Consider the following 23118-nt stretch of genomic DNA (forward strand, 5'->3'; position numbering starts at 1 on the left):
TCTAAATTTAGTAGACAAAGCAGCAGGCAGTCTTAAAAGTGATGTGAAGTTTGTTTTATTTTAATGCACAACCTCTGGTCTCTCCTAATTGATCTGTCCATCTTTGAAGTTGGACAGATGCTGTAACAATGTGTTTGTCTCCTCTTCAGAGAGACTTCATTGTGCAGACTGGAGATCCCACTGGGACAGGGCGTGGTGGAGACTCTGTCTACAGGTCAGTCATCTTCATCAACCTTTGTTGTTGACTGTTTTTTGACACCTCAAGTTGAACACACTGTATAGAAATGTTATCTTGTGTGTCTGTGTGTGTTTAGCAAACTCTATGGGGACCAGGCCCGCTTTTTTGATGCAGAGAAAACGCCACGTATCAAACACAGGAAGAAGGGGACGGTGTCCATGGTGAACAATGGAAATGATCAGCATGGTTCTCAGGTGAATAAGATGTACAGTCACACTGTCGTTTGCCCTGCAAGTTGCAAAAAGCTTCCAGAAGATGCCTGATACTAGGTTTAATGATGGTTTCACTTGATCATCCAAGTTACAAATACTTATATATTTAGTATATAAATCAGCTGATTAGTTGAAGAACCCCATACTATAGTTTCATACAGAAATCATCCTGTCTACTATAGAATATTGGCCTTACCAATGTAGCTATTTTTGGTGTGACAAAAATGTTGTGACAAGCTGTGTAGAGGGTTTTTGCTTTTTTAGCAGAAGTCATATTAGGGCTGGGCAATATGGACCAAAGAATTGTTTTTGACTGAGTGGCGATACACAATATGTATCTCTGTGTTTTCTACAAAGTGGGTTAAATGTCAAAGCCACATGTGAGATGTCACAAGCACTATTATTAAAACAGAGTGTGATCAAAATGAATTTTGCAAAGACAGGGTTGTCCTTCCCTCTTTGGAGAGAGAGAGAGAGAGAGAGAGAGAGAGAGAGAGAGAGAGAGAGAGAGAGAGAGAGAGAGAGAGAGAGAGAGAGAGAGAGAGAGAGAGAGAGAGAGAGAGGATTATTTAACTGCCCTTGACAGTACAGAAATCAAATCCAAACTTAATCTCTACAGACTTACTAACTACCCATGCACAAAAGATGGAGTAAATTTGGCTACACAGCATTTAAACAATATATTTGATGAATTAGCTACAAAATCAAATCTCAAAATAATAACTATAGTAACAAAATAACAAAACACAAACCTTCAAAAGAAAAATGGTATGATAGTGAATGTGTTTATGCTAGAAAACAACTAAGACTATTATCAAACCAAAAACACAGAGAACCCCATGAGAGTCAAATACGGGTCCAATACCATCAGGCACTAAAATACTACAAAATACTAATCAATAAGAAAAAAGAGCTTTACAGATCTGAAGAACTTAACAAAATAGAAGAAGCCATTGACCAAAACTTCTTCTGGAATTTGTGGAATAAATTCAGTCCAAGACAAACTAAAGATAAATTAACAATACAAAATGATTTGATCTGGAAAAATCACTTTGAATTTTGATTATAGTGAAATCACCACCCAACAACACTCAGTAGTAACACTAATAGAAATACAGAGCCAACTGCAGGCTCTGAAGGCTGGAAAGACTTGTGGAGTGGACAACATCTGCCCTGAGATGCCAAAGCACAGTAGCCCCTCCACAAGCTGTTCAACCTTGTTCTGGAGTCTGGTTATTTCCCTGAGATCTGGAACCATGGACTCATCACCCCTATTTTCAAAAATGGCGACAGATTGGACCCTAACAATTACAAAGGCATTTGTGTGAACAGTAGTCTGGGGAAGGTTTTCTGCAGTAGTATTAATGCCAGAATGATGTCCTTCCTTACCAAGCACAATGTTTTAAGTAAAAATCAAATTGGCTTTTTACCGAAATATCGTACGTCAGACCACATTTACACTCTGCACACCCTTATTAAAAACTACACCAAAACTAAAAATGGGAAAATATTTGCATGTTTTATAGACTTTAAAAAAGCATTTGACTCAATATGGCATGATTGGCATTTTTATAAACTTATTGAAAGCGGTATTGGGGGTAAAGTCTATGACACTATTAAATCACTGTACAATTTTCTGATAACACCAATAATGCTTTACGGAAGCGAAGTTTGGGGCCCGATTTTGAAACCAGAATTTAAAAACTGGGATAAAACTCCCACTGAAAAATTACAATTGGAATTCTGTAAAATTATTCTAAAAGTTCGCCCAAACAATGCATGCAGAGCAGAACTCGGTATATTCCCTCTGAAAATTCAAATCCAAGAAAGGTCAGTTAAATTTTGGTAGCATTTAAATCAAGCTGATGAAAAATTCCATTGCATACAAAGCTCTCAGGTGTTCAGATGTCCACCCTCTGGACCAGCTGGCTCGGAGGTACACAGAGCTAAACACAGTTAGTAGTAGACAGACAGGTAGAGAGAGAGACAGGTACACAGAGCCTCAGAGCCGCCACAGACACAATCCTCAGTCTTCAATCAAAAGATTTGAAACTAATTTAAAAGACGAGTATACAGAACAATGGCAAAATGAAAATAAAATGCAACACAAACTCCTCCGTTATCAATCCCTGAACAGAGATATCCAATTGGCCGATTATCTCAAAACCAATATCCAAAAGAAATACGAATTTTAACAAAATACAGAGCCAGTGACCATGAGCTGGAAATTGAAAGAGGAAGACATTTAAAAGTGTGGAGACCAAGAGAAGAACGCGTCTGTACAAACTGCCACCAGGATATCGAAACAAAATTTCCTATGTACATGTCCCAAATATGAAGACTGAAGAACCAAATATTTCCAAAAATTTGAAAAACATATACTAGGCTTCACTACCTACACTGTGGACAAAAAGCTTCCTTTTTTATTAGGGGAAGATAAAAGCACGGCATGGCTAGCAGCTAAATATGTCTTCTCCTGCCACAATACAAGGCAAAATAAATAGAGAATTGTATGTTATTTTATTTTTCTATTCTTTTATTTATTTGTAATTTTTTTTTTTTTTTTTAATATATTATTGTTTCAACGTACCCTTTGAGGGACATGCACAGACTTTACATACTTGTCGTTAATGAAATGTCTGTATTGTCACTGCGCTGTATTTATAAGGACTACGGCAATTAGGTCACGGGTCACATCTCTCTCCTGCGTCAAGGCACCGTCTCACTTACTCTTAGTACTGAACTCATAGAACTGAAGTGAACATTGCATCCAAAAAACATTGGACAACACCAGGTTTTCCTGCTTAACAAAATATTCAGCTGTGCAAATACCAATTAAAACTGTAGGAAAAGCGGGCGCTGTGTCTCCCTTCATGTTGCAGGAGGGCCTGTAAGCGAGTGGGGGCGGGTTGCATGGAGAGTGTTAGAGGAGTGATGCAAACATAGGCACGGCTTTACAGAAGAAGTGGGAGTAGCGTAACATCAAATTATATTGATATAAGCAGTATTGTCTCATCCCATAACTCATTTGAAAATGTATCGCTATACCTTAAAAAGTTATTCTTTTCCTCAGTTCCTTATTACCATGGGTGAGAACTTGGACTACCTGAATGGAGTCCATACTGTGTTTGGGGAAGTGACCGAAGGCATGGACATCTTGGCCAAAATCAATGAGACCTTTGTGGACAAAGACTTTGTCCCATTTCAGGATATCAGGTAAACAAGAGTTGTAAGGTTATTATATTTTTGCATTTTTAATTAGTTTTTATTTTTTATTTCGTTTTGACTTTTTGTTTTCAGATTCAGTTTAGTTTTAATTAGTTTTTAAAGCGGGTTTGCTAGTTTAGTTTTTGAAAATGCTTAGTTTTAGTTTAGTTTTTATTAGTTTTAGTCTTTTTTTGTAATATGGGTTATTTGTCAGGGCCAGGATTCTAAAAGGTCAGAAAAAGTATTGTGTAATAATAACACAACAAAAACATCATACAATTTTAGAAATATGTATTCACAATGTATTCAACAATAACACCAGTACATAAAATGTACATATGATGAGCACACATGTAAACAGTCCACACAAGATGCCGCAGTAAGAGCAAAATGTTTAAGTGACGTGTGCCAGGAAAAAACCTAAATAGCCAACAGACTAAAGAAGACACACATGAACAGGTGTTTTGAACTTTGGTTCGAGTGAAGTGGTGAACTTTTTGAAGTCAATCGACTCACACAGTTGTGTAGACATCCCAGTATCAATCCACATATTAACCCACGCTTCCTCCAGCTTGTTGTGTTCCTGCGTATTTACTAACCAGCAGCTATCGGGTCTTGGATGAAAGCCCTCCTGTAGTGTTCTACGGTTGTCTCCGTCATGCTGCCTGGCCCTGTAACGTTACTGAGGTTAGCTTCTGTTTCGGGAGAGGGGGGCTTGGCGTTCTCCTTCACCTTGTTAAATTAAGCTAGGTTAGCCTCCTTGTGTGTGCTCCTCAAATGTACTTTCAAATTCGTGGGATTTTTCCCTTTAATAAATGGTCCACATATTTTACCACCTTCCACTGCGAGGCACTTGCTTTTATCTGACACACATAAGTCATAATCAAATAGGACTCTGCCGCATTCTTCCAACTTTCGGTACCGCCATGATGCCAGGCGAGGGGCATGGACTATGTTGTGTTCAATTTGACATGGAATTTGACATTTTTTTTCGGAGTTTCCAGTCGGAAACTATATATGTCTATGGCATAGACTATATAAAACAGGTCTATGGTTGGAAATGTCAACTCTGAAAGATATAACGTTATTTGCTCCGTGAAAGACTTACAAAGACGAAAACTAAGGACATTTACTTGATCATTTTAGTTAGGTTTGCAAACAGACATTACAGTTTTAGTTAGTTTTCGTTTTTTTGTAATGCCTCATTTTTATTTTTATTTCAGTTAACATTTTTTCCCACCTAGTTTTCGTTATTTCGTTCATTTTTGCTAACGGTTATAACCTTGAACGGTACACAGAAGTCACAGTTTGATGCGAGCTCAGTACCGCAGGAAAAAATCCCAAAAGCATCAGGGTCCGTTTGTTTAATTTAATTTTGAACAGTGTCAAAGACAGACACAATCCTCCTGCTGGGGACTGAGGTAACATTTTGTCATCTGGCAACTTCAGTAAACCATTTTCATTTTAAAAAATAAGGATCAATTAAACACTTATGTATCACAATTACAAACACTTTCCCCAGAGGCAACAGGTCAGGCTATTAAACTGAAAAGCATCTCGGATGAAAATACTAAATGCATGTTGGATGTGTTTCCATTCACATCCCTTACAACGGTGGAGCAGTGCAGAGAAACCCTCCTCGTCTGATACACAACTCTCTCCGCTGCTGTTGTAGCTGACAGGGAGCCTGCAGGCGAGTCTTCCAGCTCCGCCGTTTCATTAGCACTCGCCATAGTGGGACTGACTCGCACACCAATCAGCTTATCGTGGTAACCTCAGCATATTATGTAAGGGCGGATGGCTAAAAGTTTCGGAGTGGAACTCACACTTATGAACTTTGCCTCCACATTACATCAATCTACATAGTTTCTGCGTGCGGCTGTGTGAACCAGACTATGACCACTGTATTGTGACTTTTGGGCACAAATACACAAACCATTACAGTTCTAAGGTGACAAACTGCCTATGTAGTCTATGTAGTAGTATCCTATGTGTCCAAAAAGACATGTATTAATTATCTTTTTTAAACTCCGGGCAAAATGTGCCAGTTAGAGTCATAATGTGAGTGTCATTTTGCTGCAGGATAAACCACACAGTGATCCTAGAAGACCCTTTTGATGACCCTCCTGATTTGCCAGTGCCCGATCGATCACCTGAGCCCACCAAAGAGCAGCTGGATGTGAGTGCAGTGCCATTGTTAATTTATTAAGGAAAACTCTGAAATGTTGTTGTTTTCCTTTAGACAAAAATTTTAATGCCAAAAGTTTCTTGACTTACCCAGAAACAGATTTTAAGAACAAGTGATCCATGTCCAGCAGAATGAACATGAAAGAATGTATACACTATATGTAAAAACAGCATATACTGCTAATAACTCCAATCCAACTGTTTCTGCCATGGGTGTACAGAGCGGCCGAATTGGAGCGGATGAAGCGATCGACGATGCGGATGGAAAAGAAGCCGAGGAGTTGGAGGAGAGGTTGAAGGAGAAAGAAGCCAAAACTCAGGCCATCCTGCTGGAGATGGTAAGAAGAACAAAATTTGCTCTCAGCCTTTAACTGAAGATACCAAAGATGCAGTCTGGGACATTTAAACACTCTTCTGTCACACATTCCTTCAGGTGGGTGACCTCCCTGATGCAGATATGAGGCCTCCGGAGAACGTGCTGTTTGTGTGTAAACTAAACCCAGTGACCACAGACGAGGACCTGGAAATCATCTTTTCTCGCTTTGGGACCATAAAAAGGTGATGCTTACTTTCAAGCTCGACAGATTGCTAGTTTGTAGAAATGATTTGTACATGTGGAATAGGGATGTCACGATACCAAAAATCTAGTAGTCGGTACCGCTACCACCAAAAATACACAATACTCTATACCAAAGTCGAAACCACGGTGTGTAAAAAAAAAACAGGGGACAGTGTTACCCCTTTTAAGTTTTTTTTTTTACATGTAATCTGGAGAAAACGTCTTCCTGACCCCACAGCCCGCTGCTCTGATGCCTGGCATCACCACACAGCCGGCGTGTGGTAACGTCTTTCATGAGTTCACCTGCTCGACTCGCCTCGACTCTACTTGCCTTTTTTGTTTTTCCATTATAAAAAAAAAAAAAAAAAAAAGTCCCTGATACCTGCCAACAAGTACTTTATTTAGTATCTCCTCCGTCGAGGTTCCAAGCGAGCTGAGGCGATACCAAGAGGTGACCTGAAAACCTGCAGACTACTGATTGGTAGGAGACAATCGTCACTAATCACTGCGTCATCATTGCTAGCTACAGACGGGGGTGTCCTGAACAAACCCGCCATTTTTAAATAGTACAAAATGTGTCTTCTGGCAATCAGCCACATGTGCAAAATCAAAAACAACACACCTTCGACGTTCTGTGTGTATCACGGCAGTTTCCTACTGCAATAATACTATGACAACCACACACGCCTGCCTCACACATGAGGCTGTACTAAATCTGCAATGGAAAATGGAGGATGGGGCACTAGCAGTGAGTAAGCGCCATAAGTCCCGCTTTGCCAGACCTTCCTCCACAGCGCTGCGGAGGAAGGTCTGGCTAGTCCACACAGCATTCCCAGATGGAAGAAAAACGTGCTCTGGTTTATTGGCATTTTTTTAACCAATCACAGTCGTCTTGGGCGGCGCTAAGCGCTGTACGGAGCAACGGTGCTGCTGCCAAATAGCCTCGGGAAAGAACTTGTTTTGGTGGAACGTGTACGTTCAAAAGTAGATTTGTTGCGAGAGAAAACTCCGATTGGACAGATAGTCTAGCTGTCTGGATTTACCCTGCAGAGGTCTGAGGAGCAGTTAACCATAGTCCTCAGAAATCCACCAGAGGTTAGAATGCCAACACAAAGAAAGCCCAAGGTAGCAGATGTCCGGCCTAAATGAGGAACATCCAGTGGAATTTCCGGCAGAAATTCGCCGGCACAGGAGCAATCCTGGAAGAGGAACATCATGTAAACAGACCAAAGTTAACTTAACTGACGTTATAGAGGTCAGCTCAAACAAGCGCTAAAATTAACTAATGTCAGCTGTCGTAGCTAACTCTAGGCTCTATGTGACAGACAACGGCAGAGAAAAACAGATTTACTTTCTGTTTGGAATCTCCAGGTGAAGTCATGAAAGCAGTTGCTGTAGATGCACGGTAAAGCCACAGGCTGACTCCGGTCGGTGGGCACCGTGCACGAAGAGGAAGCGCTCTGTTTTTCTGTGCTGGTCGGCATTCTTCTTCTTCTCCAGCATTTTGCGGCAGACTAGAACACCTGTAGGCGTATACTGCCCCCGTCAGGTCCTGAAGAATTGCATCCCCCGCTACCTACGGTACTGTAGAAAAACGGGTACCGTCCTGTTTTCAGAATTTTGGAACCGACTTTGTACCGAAGTACCGGTTCTCGTGACATCCCTAATGTGGAAAATGTATGCGTGTGTATAAAACCTTTCTCATGTTACTCTGCTGTGTGTAGCTGTGAAATCATCAGAGACTGGAAAAGTGGAGATTCCCTCTGTTACGCTTTTATTGAGTTTGAAAAGGTGAGCATCTTATGTGTCTACGTAATGTATAATATCTAAGTAAACTGTGAATGTGCACTTGTGTTTACAAAGTATATGTTTACAGTTTAAAGAAACAGTTACACATTTTGGGAGATATGCTTATAAACTGAGTTATTTAGTTTTGTTGTCCCAGCTGGCCAGGTTACAGAGACTTGTACCTGGACTAGCCGACTGTATGATTCCACTAGAGATACGATGAGTGTAACTTGACCAGACGCCAGTATACTGTCATGCATAGACTTACAATATGTCACCTTGTCCTGTAGGGGCGTATTGTTAGAAAGACATAGAACTAGGGCTGTCAAACGATTAATTTTTTAAAATCGCGATTAATCGCTGAATTTCTATAGTTAATCGCATATTTTATCACATGATTAAAATTCTGTTATTTTGCATTTCAGAACAGTTTTTAAGTACATATTAACAATGGAAAGCAATTCTTACCAGTGTATCTTGATTGGGAATCAAATGACTGCAAAGAAAGTTACTTTATGAACTTGACTTTAAGATTTGTATTTGTTTTGTATTTACTGTAAACAAAAGAAAAATGTGTTAATCTGTCATTATTGCACAATTCCTCTAAGTGCCTAACTAAAAATCCCTATCCTTACCAGAGTCAATATAGTGTTTAGTAACTCCTAAATAATGTTGATTACTCACTGACGTCCAGTGATCACCGGTTAATGAGACAGCGTTTGCAGCACCTTGCAGCTGTTCCAGTTGGGCTGCTTTCTCCGTGTCATACAGTGTGCGTGACACTACTGTCCCCCACAACGGCAGTGTATAACTCCGGATTTCCACTGGATGCGGAACGGCTGCGTGCTCCGCCGTCCGCCAATACCCACTAGGTCCGGATTCGTTGCGGCACGTCTGCGGCCATGACTGACAGCTGTAGTCACGAGGACCCACGATATCTTGCGAATTCACGTTGAATAGAACCACAAAACCAACAACAGTTTCCATCCAGAGGAGTAGAGGGGAGACAGATAGTTGCCACCCATTTCGCAAGAGCGAGCGAGAGTAATTTTTTGGGATTTGGTTTCATCCACAGGTCGGCAAGTAGCACTCTCCAAAATACTGCTTTGCCTGGGTGGGGAGCATGCTAGTGGGTAGCATCAACCTGAGTCATGTTAATTAGCTCCGTAGGTGGTAGCTCAAGCTTGACGTGCTTCGGTGATATTTTAATTCGGCTTTACACAATGTGCATATGGCTTTCGACTTGTCTACTGAGCCGTCCGGGAGTTTTTGAAAATAAAAAGGGTCATTCAGAATTGTGTTGCTGCTGTCTTTCTCCATCATGTCTGCAGCCTGCAGCAGCAGGAAGTATCACAGCTTGATGATAAGTAAAGGTGCAGCAAAGGGTCAAAATAGTAGCCTGTTAGGCACGACGCGAAGCCGAGTGAAGTGTAAAATAAATTAATAAATGCCGGCATGCGATTAAAAAATAATTAACGGGTTATGCCCGGCCCTTAATCGCATCGTGATTAACGCGTCAGTGCTGACAGCCCTACATAGAACATAAAACATGAAAACGCAAAAAGGATATGAATAATGGAAGTCATAAACTTCATTGTTTGTTCTTGTTGTGACCTGTTGATATTGATCACATGGGCTGCTGAAGATGTGAAAGTTTTATAATTATATTATATTTACCATGAACCTGGCACATTGTTGCCTAGCTGTCCATTGTGGAATAAAAGTGTTAGAACTTGTGAACTTGGTCAGAAAGGTTGTGCTTCTGGCCTTCAGTCCTCTGAACAGCTTTAATCATAGCGTGTACACAGTATATCAAAGCAGAGGACATCTAAAATGGGCCAAAGCAGCAAGTAGTTTAATGAATGATGATGCTGGACATGGTGAAGTGCAATGAACATTTAAACCATTAGAGGGTGCTGGGCAGTTGTGTTTTCACTCAGACTTCTACCAGTGACATCCAATAACATAATAAAGTCATTTTATGTAATGGAATAAATTGTTCTTGTAAATGAGTTATGAATATGAAAGATAAGTGTCAGCCAGGTGTCTTTCCACTTGAGGTGCAATTTACAGTATATTGCTCATGTGGAAAGAGTCAATTGATAAAAATACAGTATGTTAAAAAAAATATGGAAGCATAATATGGCAAACTCAAGCCCATCAAGCAACAACAGATTGTTATATGGACCTGAATATAACATTACCTGGTCATACTAACACAATGTAGTGTCCCACTTCACACTTGTAAAGGTTAACTAAACATCCCTTTTTTTAAGCAGCTCAACACAAAACAATGGACCTCGTACATTACAGCAACACACATTGTTCAAGTACATTGGTCAGCTAAATGTAAAAAGTAATTGTGTTTAACCTCACATGTGGGATAATAAAGGCTCACAAAACATCCCCTTTTATTAAGTGGGATTAAATCCGGTTGATGCAAAAAATAAATTGAAACAAACAATAAATAAAGTGTGAGAGAAACGTGATGGCTTGGTAGAGGCTATATGCAACGCAAGGCATATGCTCCGACTTCATGTTCAATGTCCCACTGTGTGGCTACTTGCATAAGGTACTCAGCACACGCATCTGCAAAGTTTATTTAGTTATTGGGACCCCCCCGAAAACGGTCTCAAGGGGTTTATCCTAATAAACAAATTTGAAACAAAACAAAGTGCCTCTCCTCTATCTTAATAACAGTCAAATGTGTTACTACATTACTATACTGTACATACTAATTCACTTTTTTTGTAGACTAAACTGTCAGTTTTATTTGTAAAGCACCATTCATTACAAGTAAACCCAAAGTGCTTTACATTAAAAATAGCATACACCTTAAAACAAAGCATGAATATAGTATAAGCATCAACACAAGGTTTTGAGAAGAAAATCTGCAGATGAATCAATAATGAAAATAATTCTCACAAAAGTAACTACCATCTAAAGATCATATTTCAATTGAATGCATCACCTAAACATCTTTCCACCCATTCAGAGTAACTGTTTTTTTATTCAGTAATGCCATGTTTACATTATCTGACGTTGACTTCTATTACAGTTCCTCTCTTACCTCTTTTTATGCTTTCTGTCTCCACAGCAAGAAGACTGTGAAAAGGCTTACTTTAAAATGGACAACGTGCTCATTGATGATCGACGCATTCACGTAGACTTCAGCCAGTCTGTTTCAAAGATCAAATGGAAAGGCAAAGGTACTTGTACTGAAGCCTTTAGCTAAGTTTCCAAAACTTTTTAGTAGGGATGGACCGATACTGTTTTTTCAAGGCCGATACCCATTATTAGTCATTAATGAAACCGATATTTGGAACCGATATGCATTTACAGTGAAAATGAAAAATGTAAAGTGAAAATTAAGTTACAAACTCCAACACAAAACTCTGTTTAAATGCATTAAGCAATTATTTAATAAATGAGAAACTTTCAACATAATACACAGTAAAAGATAGTCAGATAGTATTGTGGGCGGGACAATATCAACGGGAAGGGAAGGAGGTGGAGAGGGTAGCAAGCTTTAAGTTCCTGGGAGTGTACATTGCAGAGGATCTAACCTAGAGCCAGAACACTACCTATACCATTAAAAAAAAAGCCCAGCAGAAGATGTTCTTCCTGAGGACCCTGAAGCGCAATGGGCTCCCTCAGGAACTTCTGACACGCTTTTACCGCTGCACAATTGAGAGCACCCTGACATACTGCTGCACTGTGTGGCACTCCAGCTGCACAGCAGCAGAAAGAAAGGACCTGCAGAGGGTTGTTAAGACGGCTGAGAGAATAATTGGCTCCCATCTACCAAACCTGAGTGAAATATACTCAAGCCGTCTTCTCACACGGGCCACAAACATCAGGCAGGATACCTCACACCCCGGACACTCCCTGTTCACCACCCTCCCCTCAGGCAGACTGAGAACCCCCAGCACACGCACAAATAGACTCCGGAACAGCTTCTTCCCCAGAGCTGTGAACATATTACAAAAATCATACACACATCCACACATAAAAAACTAAATACATAAATAAAAATACACACATCTCTTACCCTCTCTTACCCCCTCAGTGCAATCGGACTCTGTGCAATAACTGCTGTGTTCACTGTTTTTAGTTGTTTTTATCTATTTATTGAGAATGTGTTATCTTTATTTTTTTTACTCTATGCTGCTATTTGGAGAGGATTGCTCCAACAGAATTTCGTTGTATTGCATACAATGACAATAAAGATCTATCTATCCATCTATAAGTCAGACTCAGTGGTGAGTGAAACCGAAGCAGAGAGACAGACAGAGCTGTAGCCGAGCCAAAGTAGGGTCCTTTTTAATTAATTAACTTTATCGGTTATCAGGCAAATAAAACGCAGATACAGATAATCTGCAAACAGCCCGATAATCGGCCAGGGCTGATAATCGGGCTATCCCTACTTTTTAGGATAGTACCCTAAGAACTGTGCGTTGCATTTATGGACATTTACCTAAACACTAGATCTGTTTTGCGTTTCCACCGCAGACATTTCTCTAAAATGTAGGTGGGATTATTACTGGATGGGGAAAGCTGTGTCAATCACGTATATAGCGTGTCGTTTTTAGTTATTACATCAGTGGACTGCTGTGTTTCTAGCTGCACCTTTTAGTATTGGATCAGTGTGCTTGAGGTGTAACAACAAAAAACCCGGGACGGTGCTATTGGTACCATCCACAACTTTTGACGATGCAAACAAAAAAATTACTGTTTGAATGTGTAGCAAATTGAACTGGACTGCTTAGTACTGCGTGTTTTGAATATATAGTTACAAATCTAATCTAAACTTAGTTTCTATATTCAGTGTTACAGTATGTCCTCATGTCCACAACAGAGATCATAGTTGTGTCTGTCTCCTAGGTGGGAAGTATACTAAAGACGACTTCAAAGCCTACGAGAAGGATGTGGACAACCGATCCAAACTGGCTCTCAAAGATCAAGCGAAGCCTAAACAAGAGTATCCTTGTGTGTTAGTAGGCTGGGATTCATTTTCCAGCTTTTCCACGTCATGTCACAACATGTCTGCGATATTGAACTGTACAGCCTCTGTTGTGGTGGCCGTTTTGATTTGGCAAAACATTTCAGCACTGACTTTCTCAACATCCTGGAGCTTTCCATAACCTTCCCAAAAGTTCCAAGTATGACCTGCTAATCGTGGAGGAAGAGGAGGCGACGAGCCATCGACACTCTGAGAAGAAACACAAGGAGAAGAGGCACCATCATCATTCAGATGACGAGGACAGCAGGAAGTCCAAAAAGCAAAAGGTATCTTCAAGCCAACACAACAGTATTTTAATATTGTGTTATACTTTGTTTTCCTGTGGTAATGTTATGAGGGCAGAGGACTACATGCTGTTTCTGCTGCTGCATTTTTGTTTCTGCTTTTACTGTAAGATAAAAGTGGTTTTATTTTACAAGGAATCTGATGTAAATATATATGTAGGAATACAAGTGGTATACTGTGCAAATCATCACAAGTTACACAAATCCTTCGACACTAGCATGGTAGGGGCATCCTGATATGCATTACATATACTTGTTAATGTAGCACAACCTTCATTAAGTTTCTCTCCTCTTTAGACTTCAGCAGTCTGTAAACAGTTCTACCTGAATTGAAGCAGGTTTTCTACACATCAGACATTAATTGCATGTTTGCTATTAATCGTGTAGTGATGTGGTCGTTTAAGCTTGTTTAGCTAATGGCGTTTTTCCATTACATGGTACCTGCTCGACTCGACTCTACTCGCCTTTTTTGGCTTTCCATTACGAAAAAAAGTCCCTGGTACCTGCCAACAGGTACTTTTTTTAGTATCACCTCCGTCCAGGTTCCAAGCGAGCTGAGGCGATATCAAAAGGTGACCTGAAAACCTGCAGACTGCTGATTGGTCGGAGAGAATCGTCACTAACCACTGCGTCGTCATTGCTAGCGACAGACGGGGGGTGTCCTGAACAAACCCGCCATTTTTAAATAGTTTACGAAATTTGTCTTCTGGCTGTGGCAACAGCCACATGCCAAGAGTCAAAAACAACACACCTTTGGGGTTGTGTGTGTCGTGTTAGGTCACGGCAGTTTCCTGCGGTGTCGGTATGACGACCAGCCACGCTCGCCTCAGGCATGAGGCGTTGAGCAGGTACCATGTAATGGAAAAACTCCTTAAGTGTTTTGAGTTAATCATTATGGTGACAGTAACCAGGTTGCTCACAGACAGACAGACCAGAACTGTCTTCCAAGAAGCAGGTAACTCTTGTTGAGTAAATCCCTCTCACCTGCAACAATGACTGATGCCAGATAACTCCGTCAACCTGATCCTTTGAACTGGCCCTTGCACGCACAGATGTTCACATACACGCACGCATAGGTGTGCCATTTTGCTATCTATTTTTAGAAATAATATTCCAGTCATTTGCGCTGTGTGATGTTCAGTTCAGTCAACACAAAGTCTCAGAAGTTATTGTGAGCAACACCTGCAAAAAATTACTTTCATAAAAAAATAAGTAATGCTATTTTGGGTTGTAAGCAGTGTATAACCTGCAGCGTAAAACCCTAAAAGGCATGAAATAAATGCTGAAACATTGTAATTCATTTCAGCATTTTTATTTTGCTGAGTAAACTAAATGTTAAATATAATCACGGTGCAAATGATAACATTATCACATTTTGTGTAACGAAAGAACGACATTATTTATATATATCACCTTTATTTATTCAGGGAGGGTCAGTTGAGAGCGAGCTGATTACATGTCATACAAAATTATAACATACAAAACCACAGAACATAGGGCTGCACAATTAATCAAATTTTAATCACGATCACATTTACGTGATCGAGTGATATTTTAAAATGCTTCATTCCGTTCATAGAACGCTCTGTATCAAAGTTTTTTTTATTTTTATTTTTTCCAAAGCTCCGTGAACCACTCTCTGATCACGTGCCTCCATGAGCCAATCAGAGTTGTTCCCTGCACCGCGCAGCTTAGTTTAGATGTAGACAGTCTCAGAGGACAGAGTAACGTGAGGAAAATTCCACAACAGATAGCAGTCGGTCATAAATCGTCACGAGGTTTACCAGTTTACCAGTAAACGCAACATTTAGTCCCGTCTGTGTTGTTTTTCAGACAACAGCAGTGACCAGTGCTAGTTTGAGTCTTTTAGCTCATAGCTTTAGCTGCAGACTGTTGGACGTCCCGCTGTTTTAATCCTCTACAGTGAAATATAGTCACACTACACCGTTTAGCTGTCAGCATTTTATCCGTGTTTACTACTGTAGCTAGTGGTAGGCTAACGTTAGCTGCTGTGTAACGTGTTATTAGTGTTTACTAGCGTGACATGCAGCGATGTTTCTGCTGCCTGTAACGTCCGTTTTGGAGCATCAGAGCGCAACGCAGACATTTAAGTGGCACCGTAATCCGCGTTGCTATTTTGTCCAGTAGATACCGGGCACCGGTGCCCTATTGGAATCAGATTTTAAGATGCGCCGTTAACGTGAACAGAAAATTGCGTTGCCTGTATCTTTTCACGGCAAACGCTCATGTTTGGAAAGCGGTCGCACAACAGCTGAAATGGCATACTCCTTCATAGTATCCTTCAACAGAGGAGGAATGTAGCACAATATGGATGTGAAAGCAGTTATAATTAGCCTATGTGACAATAAAATTTGTTTTGGTTAAAATCAACAAATAATCGCGATTATCATTTTGGCCATAATTGTGCAGCCCTAGAACATAGCTATTAATATACACTATACAGTTGTAATACACAGTACACACATACAACAAAAGTAATAGTGTTTCAGATTGTATTAGTGTTTAAAAGTGTTTTGTTAAAATGAGTATAACCTGATATTATCATAGCTTAAAGTGCACACGGGGCTCCCGTATCCGGACACAACTTTTATAGTCAGACAGAAGGTGTGATTAGTTTTGCTTTTGCTACTTTTGATATTTTATATGTGATTTATAAGTGCATGTTGCATTTATTGTCCCAATGCACTGTACAGCCATCGTGCAATCCAGCTGTGGTGGAGAGGCCGCAGCAGAGTACCAATGTTGATCAGTGCTACTCTTGGCGAAATAAAAGGGAGGTGTTTTTGTAAAACAGACACACAAAAAAACATCTATTTGGTTTTTGTAAACGCTATTCTGTCATTGTGACAATATAAGAATGTGTAGAATTGGTATTTAGGAAAAGTCAGGACAGGAGGGAAACGACAATGACAGAATAATTAAAAAAATTGAATCGCAACATCCAGTGGCGTGTGCTCTGGCAGTTCTAGTGTTAAAAAAATGAATGATGGGGTTTAGTCATTATTTTTAGTTACACCTTGCACTATGAGGTTTCCATTACAGATGCATTGTTTCCAGGAAGTACAGATCATCATTTAATGCATTTCAGTGCTTTATATTCTAAGCGTGTGCTGTGGTAAGTGTGGCATAGCATGTGTGCCACTGATAGTTTGCACATGCTCACTCTAGGGATAAAAAAATCTAGTAGTCGGTTCCGATACCACCAAAAGTACACGATACTCGATACCAAAGTCGATACCACGGCATGTAAAAAAAATACAATACAATAATACTTAAAGCTTTAATGCTTAACTTTTTGATATTAATCAAAATTAACTATCAGCTCCACACGACACTCTCTGTATTTCTCAGTATGACTATGTTCAGAAGATTTTGTCGTCCGGCGATTTTCGCACACAGAAACTCGATTGAAGATTATGACCTCTTCTGAAGAGTCCATGTTTTTTTAATCCTCCGTGTCCTCCTTGGATGGGGGGGGAGGGGGAGGGGGCTGTGCGCGACCACGGAAGGCTTGTATCATGTGGACGTGCCGACAGTGTTGTTGTCATTACTTAGAATTCCTCCTGGGGGTGACAGAAATATATAGCTTTACACATTATTCAGTAATTCCTTTATTACATTACATTTGAACATTATAAAAAAAAAAACACAATAGTGGCAACAGTCAATTAATAAAAAAGCAATTACAAAATGGATATATAATAAATATTATATTTAACATTTATTATAGTTGAACATTATAAAAACACAAAGATAGTGGCATATAGCCTTCAAATAATAAATAAAATGAAACGAGCAAGAGATTTTAGTTATCAAACATACTGTCTGACTATGACTAATCAAACAGCAAAAGCTGTGGCCGGATCGGCTCAGTTGGTAGAGCAGGCACACATATACTTAAAGCCCCAAAAATAATCTTAAAAAAATTAAATAAAACAAATACAGCAAAAGCTACAGGTGAAATATAAGGCAAACTCCTGCTGCATTAATCTGTATGTTGCATTTTACTGCTGTGGATGTTAAAGGTTGGGATCATTTTAGGGCTGGGTGATATGGAGAAACTCAAATATGACGATATTTTTGTCCCAATACCTCGATATCAATATTGCAGCGATATTGTAGGGTTGACATTTGGTTCTTGACTAAGAGCTAAAGGCAAATAATAGAACAGCTAGAATATTCAGGTAAGGACATCACTTTCCTATAACGCAGCCTTTAAAAACAGAAAAAAAGACAACACCTTATGCCATATTACCATATTACGATATCCAAAATCTAAGACGATATCTAGTCTCCTATCACGATATCGATATAATATTGATATATTGCCCAGCCCTAGATCATTTTACCTCATTTATATACTGTTTATTAGTTTGATCTTCAGCAATGCATCATATTCTATAAGATCATATGTTTGTAGCGTCGCTGTCCTGTGGGAACCATGTATCTCTAAAAAAGTCCACTTTTCATGGTGTCAGAAAAACGGCCGTTTTCAGCTTTGTGATGATGCATTTTCCAGCTGATCCAAAAGGATTTTAAAGACTTCATTTAGTTTAAGAAGTCGGAGAACTTTCTCAACACATATAGAAACATTTCATCCTTCAGTTTATCAAACATTTGACATCAACACATCTGGAGATGCATGTTTTTTACTGGACAGGAAGGAGATGAAAAACTCAGCTGTAAAGTATCTAAAAGTGCAATATTTGCCTTCTGAGATGTAGTAGAGTTCAAGTAGAAAGTAGCAGAACGTGGAAATACTGACATAAATTGAAAGTACCTCCAATTTGTACTTGGGTAAATGTACTTAGTTACTTTCCACCACTGTCTGTCTCACTCTCACATCTTCTGTGTCATTTCCAGGACAGCGAGGATAGCCGGCAAGACAGAAAGATGGGTCGCCAGCGCTCTCGGTCCCGCTCACGTTCCCGCTCCAGAGACAGGGACCACAAACACAGCAAGTCCCAGCTCAAATATGGGAAAGAGGGCCGCGATAAAGGCCACAGCCGCAAGGACCGGAGCCACAGCAGCTCCTCCAAGAAATCCAATGATAAAGAGAGGAGTAGGTACAGGTGAGGGGAGGGATGTGGGGGAGAGGGGGTTCACCCGACCTGGAGAGTGGAGCCGCAGAGAGCCCCACTGTATTCAGCATCAATTATACGGCACCTACATGTTCACAAGCTGTCCTAACTACTGCTGTCTTTAATATCACCTGACCTGAAGTTTGAGAAAACTAATTGAGTGATGATCAGGTCCCATTGTCTTGAAGAAAAAACATTGTTTGAGAAATGCTTTTTTTATATCTATATTAAAAAAAATCCCCCAAAATGTGACGGTTGTCTTTTGATTTTCATCAATTATTTATTCCCACTCAACATACGGTACTTGTACTTTACTTGAGTATTTCCATTTTATGTAACTTGATACTTGTACTTCTCTATATCTCAGAGGTGAATATTGTACTTTCTACTGCCTTACATTTGTTCACTACATTAAGGTCACTAATTACTTTATATGTACACATTATTAATAAAAAAACAACAATAAAATGATATATTATTGTGGATTACGCTATACAGCAGTATTATAAGTAATTAAAATGAACTCCACCTTTATCAGCTGCAACACTAAACCGTATGGTCCAGTAATATAATATACATTATTCTGCATAATGAGTACTTTTGGTACTTTGGTAGTACAGTATATTTTAATGCTTTGACTTATGAACTTTTACTTTAGTAATATTTGAAATGCAGGACTTGTAACATAGTATTTCTACACTATGGTATTACTACTTTTGCAGAAGTAAATGATCTAAGTACTTATTTTTTGAATTCCACAACAGACTTCCCTTTTTGGTATTTATATCACCTGCCCCTCCTCTTGCATACTGCCCAATTTAGAACAAAAGTGGTCGATGATTCATACGTCACCTTTTGACTTTAGTTTCTAAAGGTGGGGTTTGTACATTCATAATATGTCGGCATGGAAAATGGCTGGGTGGAGTGTGTCTCCACAGCACTAAGGGAATTCACTGGTGTCTCCCTCCGCCCACTTCATAGAGCTCATAAAGCTCTAAAATGTCTCTGGCTGCAAGTTGCAGGAGGAATGTAAAGGGATGGGATGATATAAGATAAAATACAACAAAGTAATCTTACAACTGATCTCAACTTTAAACGGTTACTGATAAAGCGCTGTCTGGGAAAGATTCTTTTCTTTTTCAACCCTCATGTTGTAACAATGGGCAGTGTTTTAGTTTTAGTCCAGTTCCAAAGAAATCCAAAATAACGTTGAACTTAAAGTGATGGTTCGGAGTAATTTCACCCTAGGCTGCGTTGCACCTTGACCTCGAGTCAAACAACCCCCCATAAGCTTTTTTTCCCTTGTTATAACGTTGGTGGAGTTAGCGTTATCAGCTGGTTAGCTTAGTGCAGGCGCAAATGGATCCACGTTCATATCTTGTAAATTACCCCACTAATAATGCCCGGAATGATACCAAACTTCTACAGTAGTACAACTAGTTTATTTACTTAGAAAGTTTGTAACTACACCAGAAGTATATTTAAATAACACTTGCCTGATGGAAACTCCTCTCGGCTGCAACCGCACTATCGCGCACAGAGCACAACATCTATTGCCGGAAGAGACTACTGGTAAAGAAGAATCAAGAAGCGAGTGAACAGCAGAAGCAGCTACTGCAGCGTGAGGCGATAGGACAAGATGCCACACAGTTGTATATATCCCAGCTGCGGTTTAAAAGCAATAGATGTTGTGCTCTGTGCGTGATCTCGCGCGGTAGCAGCTGAGAGCAGTTTCCATCAGGCAAGTGTTATTTAAATATACTTCTGGTGTAGTTACAAACTTTCTAATGCCTCGTTTTATAAGTACAGAAACTATTTGTACTAATGTAGAAGTTTGGTATCATTCCGGGCAGTATTAGTGGGGTAATTTACGAGATACAAACGTGGATCCATTGCGTGTGCATCCATTATTATTAGATCCATTAGCGCCTGCACTAAGCTAGGGTGAAATTACTCCGAAACATCACTTTAAGTTTGATTAACTATCAATTTACCATTTATTAGCGATGTTTTTTTTTTTAAAGTGTTACCGAATTATCTCTGATTATCAGCAAACCTAACCAAAAACACACATTCACAGTCCCTCGATTGAATTATGTCATTCTTCAGAAAGAGTCACCACACAATGTTTTGAACTTCCCGAAAATGCCTAGTTGTTTTGTGGGTGGAGGGGTGTGAGGTATGTGTGGTGAGCAGAAGTGGAAATAAGTATTCTGGAGTGAAGCTGAATAAACTCTGAAAGTTGACAGCACTGAGCAGCGTGGAAAAAAAGGCTTGCACAGCTTCTACTCCCCCAGGTGGAACCACTGGTAGAGACTTCCCCAGCCGCCTACGCTGCAGGTCCCCTTTAACCTTCAGCAGAATCACATGCTGTGGTGTTTGCCAGTTCTTTCCTATGACATTAGACCTGTAAAGATTCTGAGTAATTTAAGTGTTATGGCTGAGAGAGCGGAACTCGTTTTACTGAAGCAAACTTCCCTCTCTGCAGCGTCGTGTTTACTCATGTCAGCATTGTTCTCTGCTGCTTTGCTCACTTACTAATGCCATCAGTATGTTAACTTAACCCTCGTGGTTGTCTTCCTGTAGACTATGCATCTTTTAGTTTTTCTGGGTCAAAATTTCAAGTTAAAACCTCCAGACACTTTTGTCACTTTTTCCAAAGTTCTTTGTCGATTTCTTTGGACATTTTTGTTGGTTGTTTTGATCAAGTTTTTGAAGCTTTCTCCCACATTTTTTGTCACTTTTTTCCAATGTCTTTGTCGATTTGTTCTGCCTTTTTTTTTTTTGACGTTTTTGTTGTTTTTTTCCCCCTACATTTCTGTCACTTTTTTCAGTGGTCTTTAATTATTTTTTCTTCAAATGCTATAAAATTAAATAAAATACCCAAATTCATTGAAAATAGCTGATCAGTTATTTAACTTGTGAAGAGCGTTGTATGGAACCATCCACAGTTTTTTTTTTTTTTGACAATTTGGTTGAAAGAAACCCACATTTCTGATATAGAAACTTTTTGAAAATGGGTCAAATTTAACCCTGAGGACAACAGGAGGGTTAAGGAATGCAAGAAGGTTAAATTAAGTACTTATAGCTGAATGGTAGGTTGTCCTGCAAGCTGTCATACACTCCTGTCAGTCCAGATTCCTATCCAAGACATGCGCACATACCTACAACATTGTTACAGTATATACATTCAGTCATGCATAGTGTAATTGTACTGCACAGGAGTCATAGATCAGTGCTGTTTTCTCTTGCTGCATTCATGTACTTTTAATTGATTGTCAGATTTGTTTGTTGTTTTTGCAGAGAAAAGATAGATAGGGGCGCCTGGGTAGCTCATCTGGTAGAGGGTGCAGCCATATATAGAGTTTTACTCCTCGACGCAGTGGCCGCAACTTCGACTCCGACCTGCGGCCCTTTGCTGCATGTCATTCCCCCTCTCTCTCTCCCCTTTAATTTCTTCAGCTGTCCTGTCAATAAAGGCCTAAAAATGCCCAAAAAATAATCTTAAAAAAAAGAAAGAAAACACAGGGGAGACACTCGCTCCGAAGCTAATAGTGCGTTCCATTTGTACTCAGAAGTCGGATCTCTCCTCGGACAACCTCGCGGTACCACGAGCTAAAAATCCAACATGGATGCCCCGTGCATCAACAGAAGGGAAGGCTGTAGTAACATACAGTTAATAGCACTTCTGTATTATTTGTGTTTCACTAAATCGGTCGTACACACAGTGCTGTCCATATGGACAAAAGGTGGTCAAAAGGTCAGGACTCACAGTAAACAAAAGGCTGCCCGGGTACAAAACCTTTCCCCAGAAAACCTTTCAGCGACAAGTTGTCTTCCTGAGAAATGGTGCTTTTGCTTGCTTCAAACCATCAAGCAGAACATAAGGATGGATGATTTGTTTCTGTAACTATTACACAGGCGGTACAATGAGCATGACTTTCCTACGTGGTGAATCTGGGTTTGTTCAGGTGGGACCTGTGCAGTGTTGCAATGTAACAAAGTACAAATACTTAGTTACTGTACTTAAGTAGAATCTTCATCTATCTGTACTTTACATCGTTATTTATGTTTCTGGAAACTTTCACTTTTACTCCACTACATTTCCTAAATAAAATGTATACTATTACTCCGATACATTTCCCCTCAGCGTCTTCGTTACTCGATACTCACTACGTTGGAAGTGAAAGATTCCTCCTCACAAAAAAATTCGGAAGGAAGGCTTGTATCATGTGGACGCGCCGACAGTGTTGTTGTCATTACTTAGAATTCCTCATGGGGGGGCGGCAGGAACTACGCACTATAGCTTTAAGTAAAGGATCTGAATATGTCCTTCACCGCTGCTGGTCACCCTGGTGTTAGCATGCGTTTGTATAACATTTAGTTCTGATTCAACAAGTAGGTGTTGAGATATTATTATTATTATGGATAAGTGAAAACTTGGATCAACGTAGTTCTTAAATTAATTCTCTCGGGACCATAACTTTTATGGCAATCCTTCCAAATATTGTTGAGATA

General features: G+C 39.8%; 1 protein-coding gene across 1 annotated transcript in view; it reads left to right on the forward strand.

Annotated features, from left to right (window-relative positions):
• ppil4 (peptidylprolyl isomerase (cyclophilin)-like 4) overlaps nucleotides 1–18852 on the forward strand; it is a 19946-nt gene extending 1094 nt beyond the window's left edge. The window contains exons 3-13 of the mRNA XM_031285596.2: nucleotides 150–214; nucleotides 315–432; nucleotides 3524–3666; nucleotides 5740–5836; nucleotides 6066–6182; nucleotides 6278–6402; nucleotides 8128–8194; nucleotides 11289–11400; nucleotides 13076–13172; nucleotides 13348–13480; nucleotides 18383–18852. Of these exons, the coding sequence (XP_031141456.1) occupies nucleotides 150–214; nucleotides 315–432; nucleotides 3524–3666; nucleotides 5740–5836; nucleotides 6066–6182; nucleotides 6278–6402; nucleotides 8128–8194; nucleotides 11289–11400; nucleotides 13076–13172; nucleotides 13348–13480; nucleotides 18383–18595 (1287 nt within the window). The 3' untranslated portion in view covers nucleotides 18596–18852. The remainder of the gene's footprint in view (nucleotides 1–149; nucleotides 215–314; nucleotides 433–3523; nucleotides 3667–5739; nucleotides 5837–6065; nucleotides 6183–6277; nucleotides 6403–8127; nucleotides 8195–11288; nucleotides 11401–13075; nucleotides 13173–13347; nucleotides 13481–18382) is intronic.
• Nucleotides 18853–23118: the final 4266 nt, after the last annotated feature.

This window comes from Sander lucioperca, chromosome 19 (genome assembly GCF_008315115.2).
Source record: "Sander lucioperca isolate FBNREF2018 chromosome 19, SLUC_FBN_1.2, whole genome shotgun sequence".
Taxonomy (NCBI): domain Eukaryota; kingdom Metazoa; phylum Chordata; class Actinopteri; order Perciformes; family Percidae; genus Sander; species Sander lucioperca.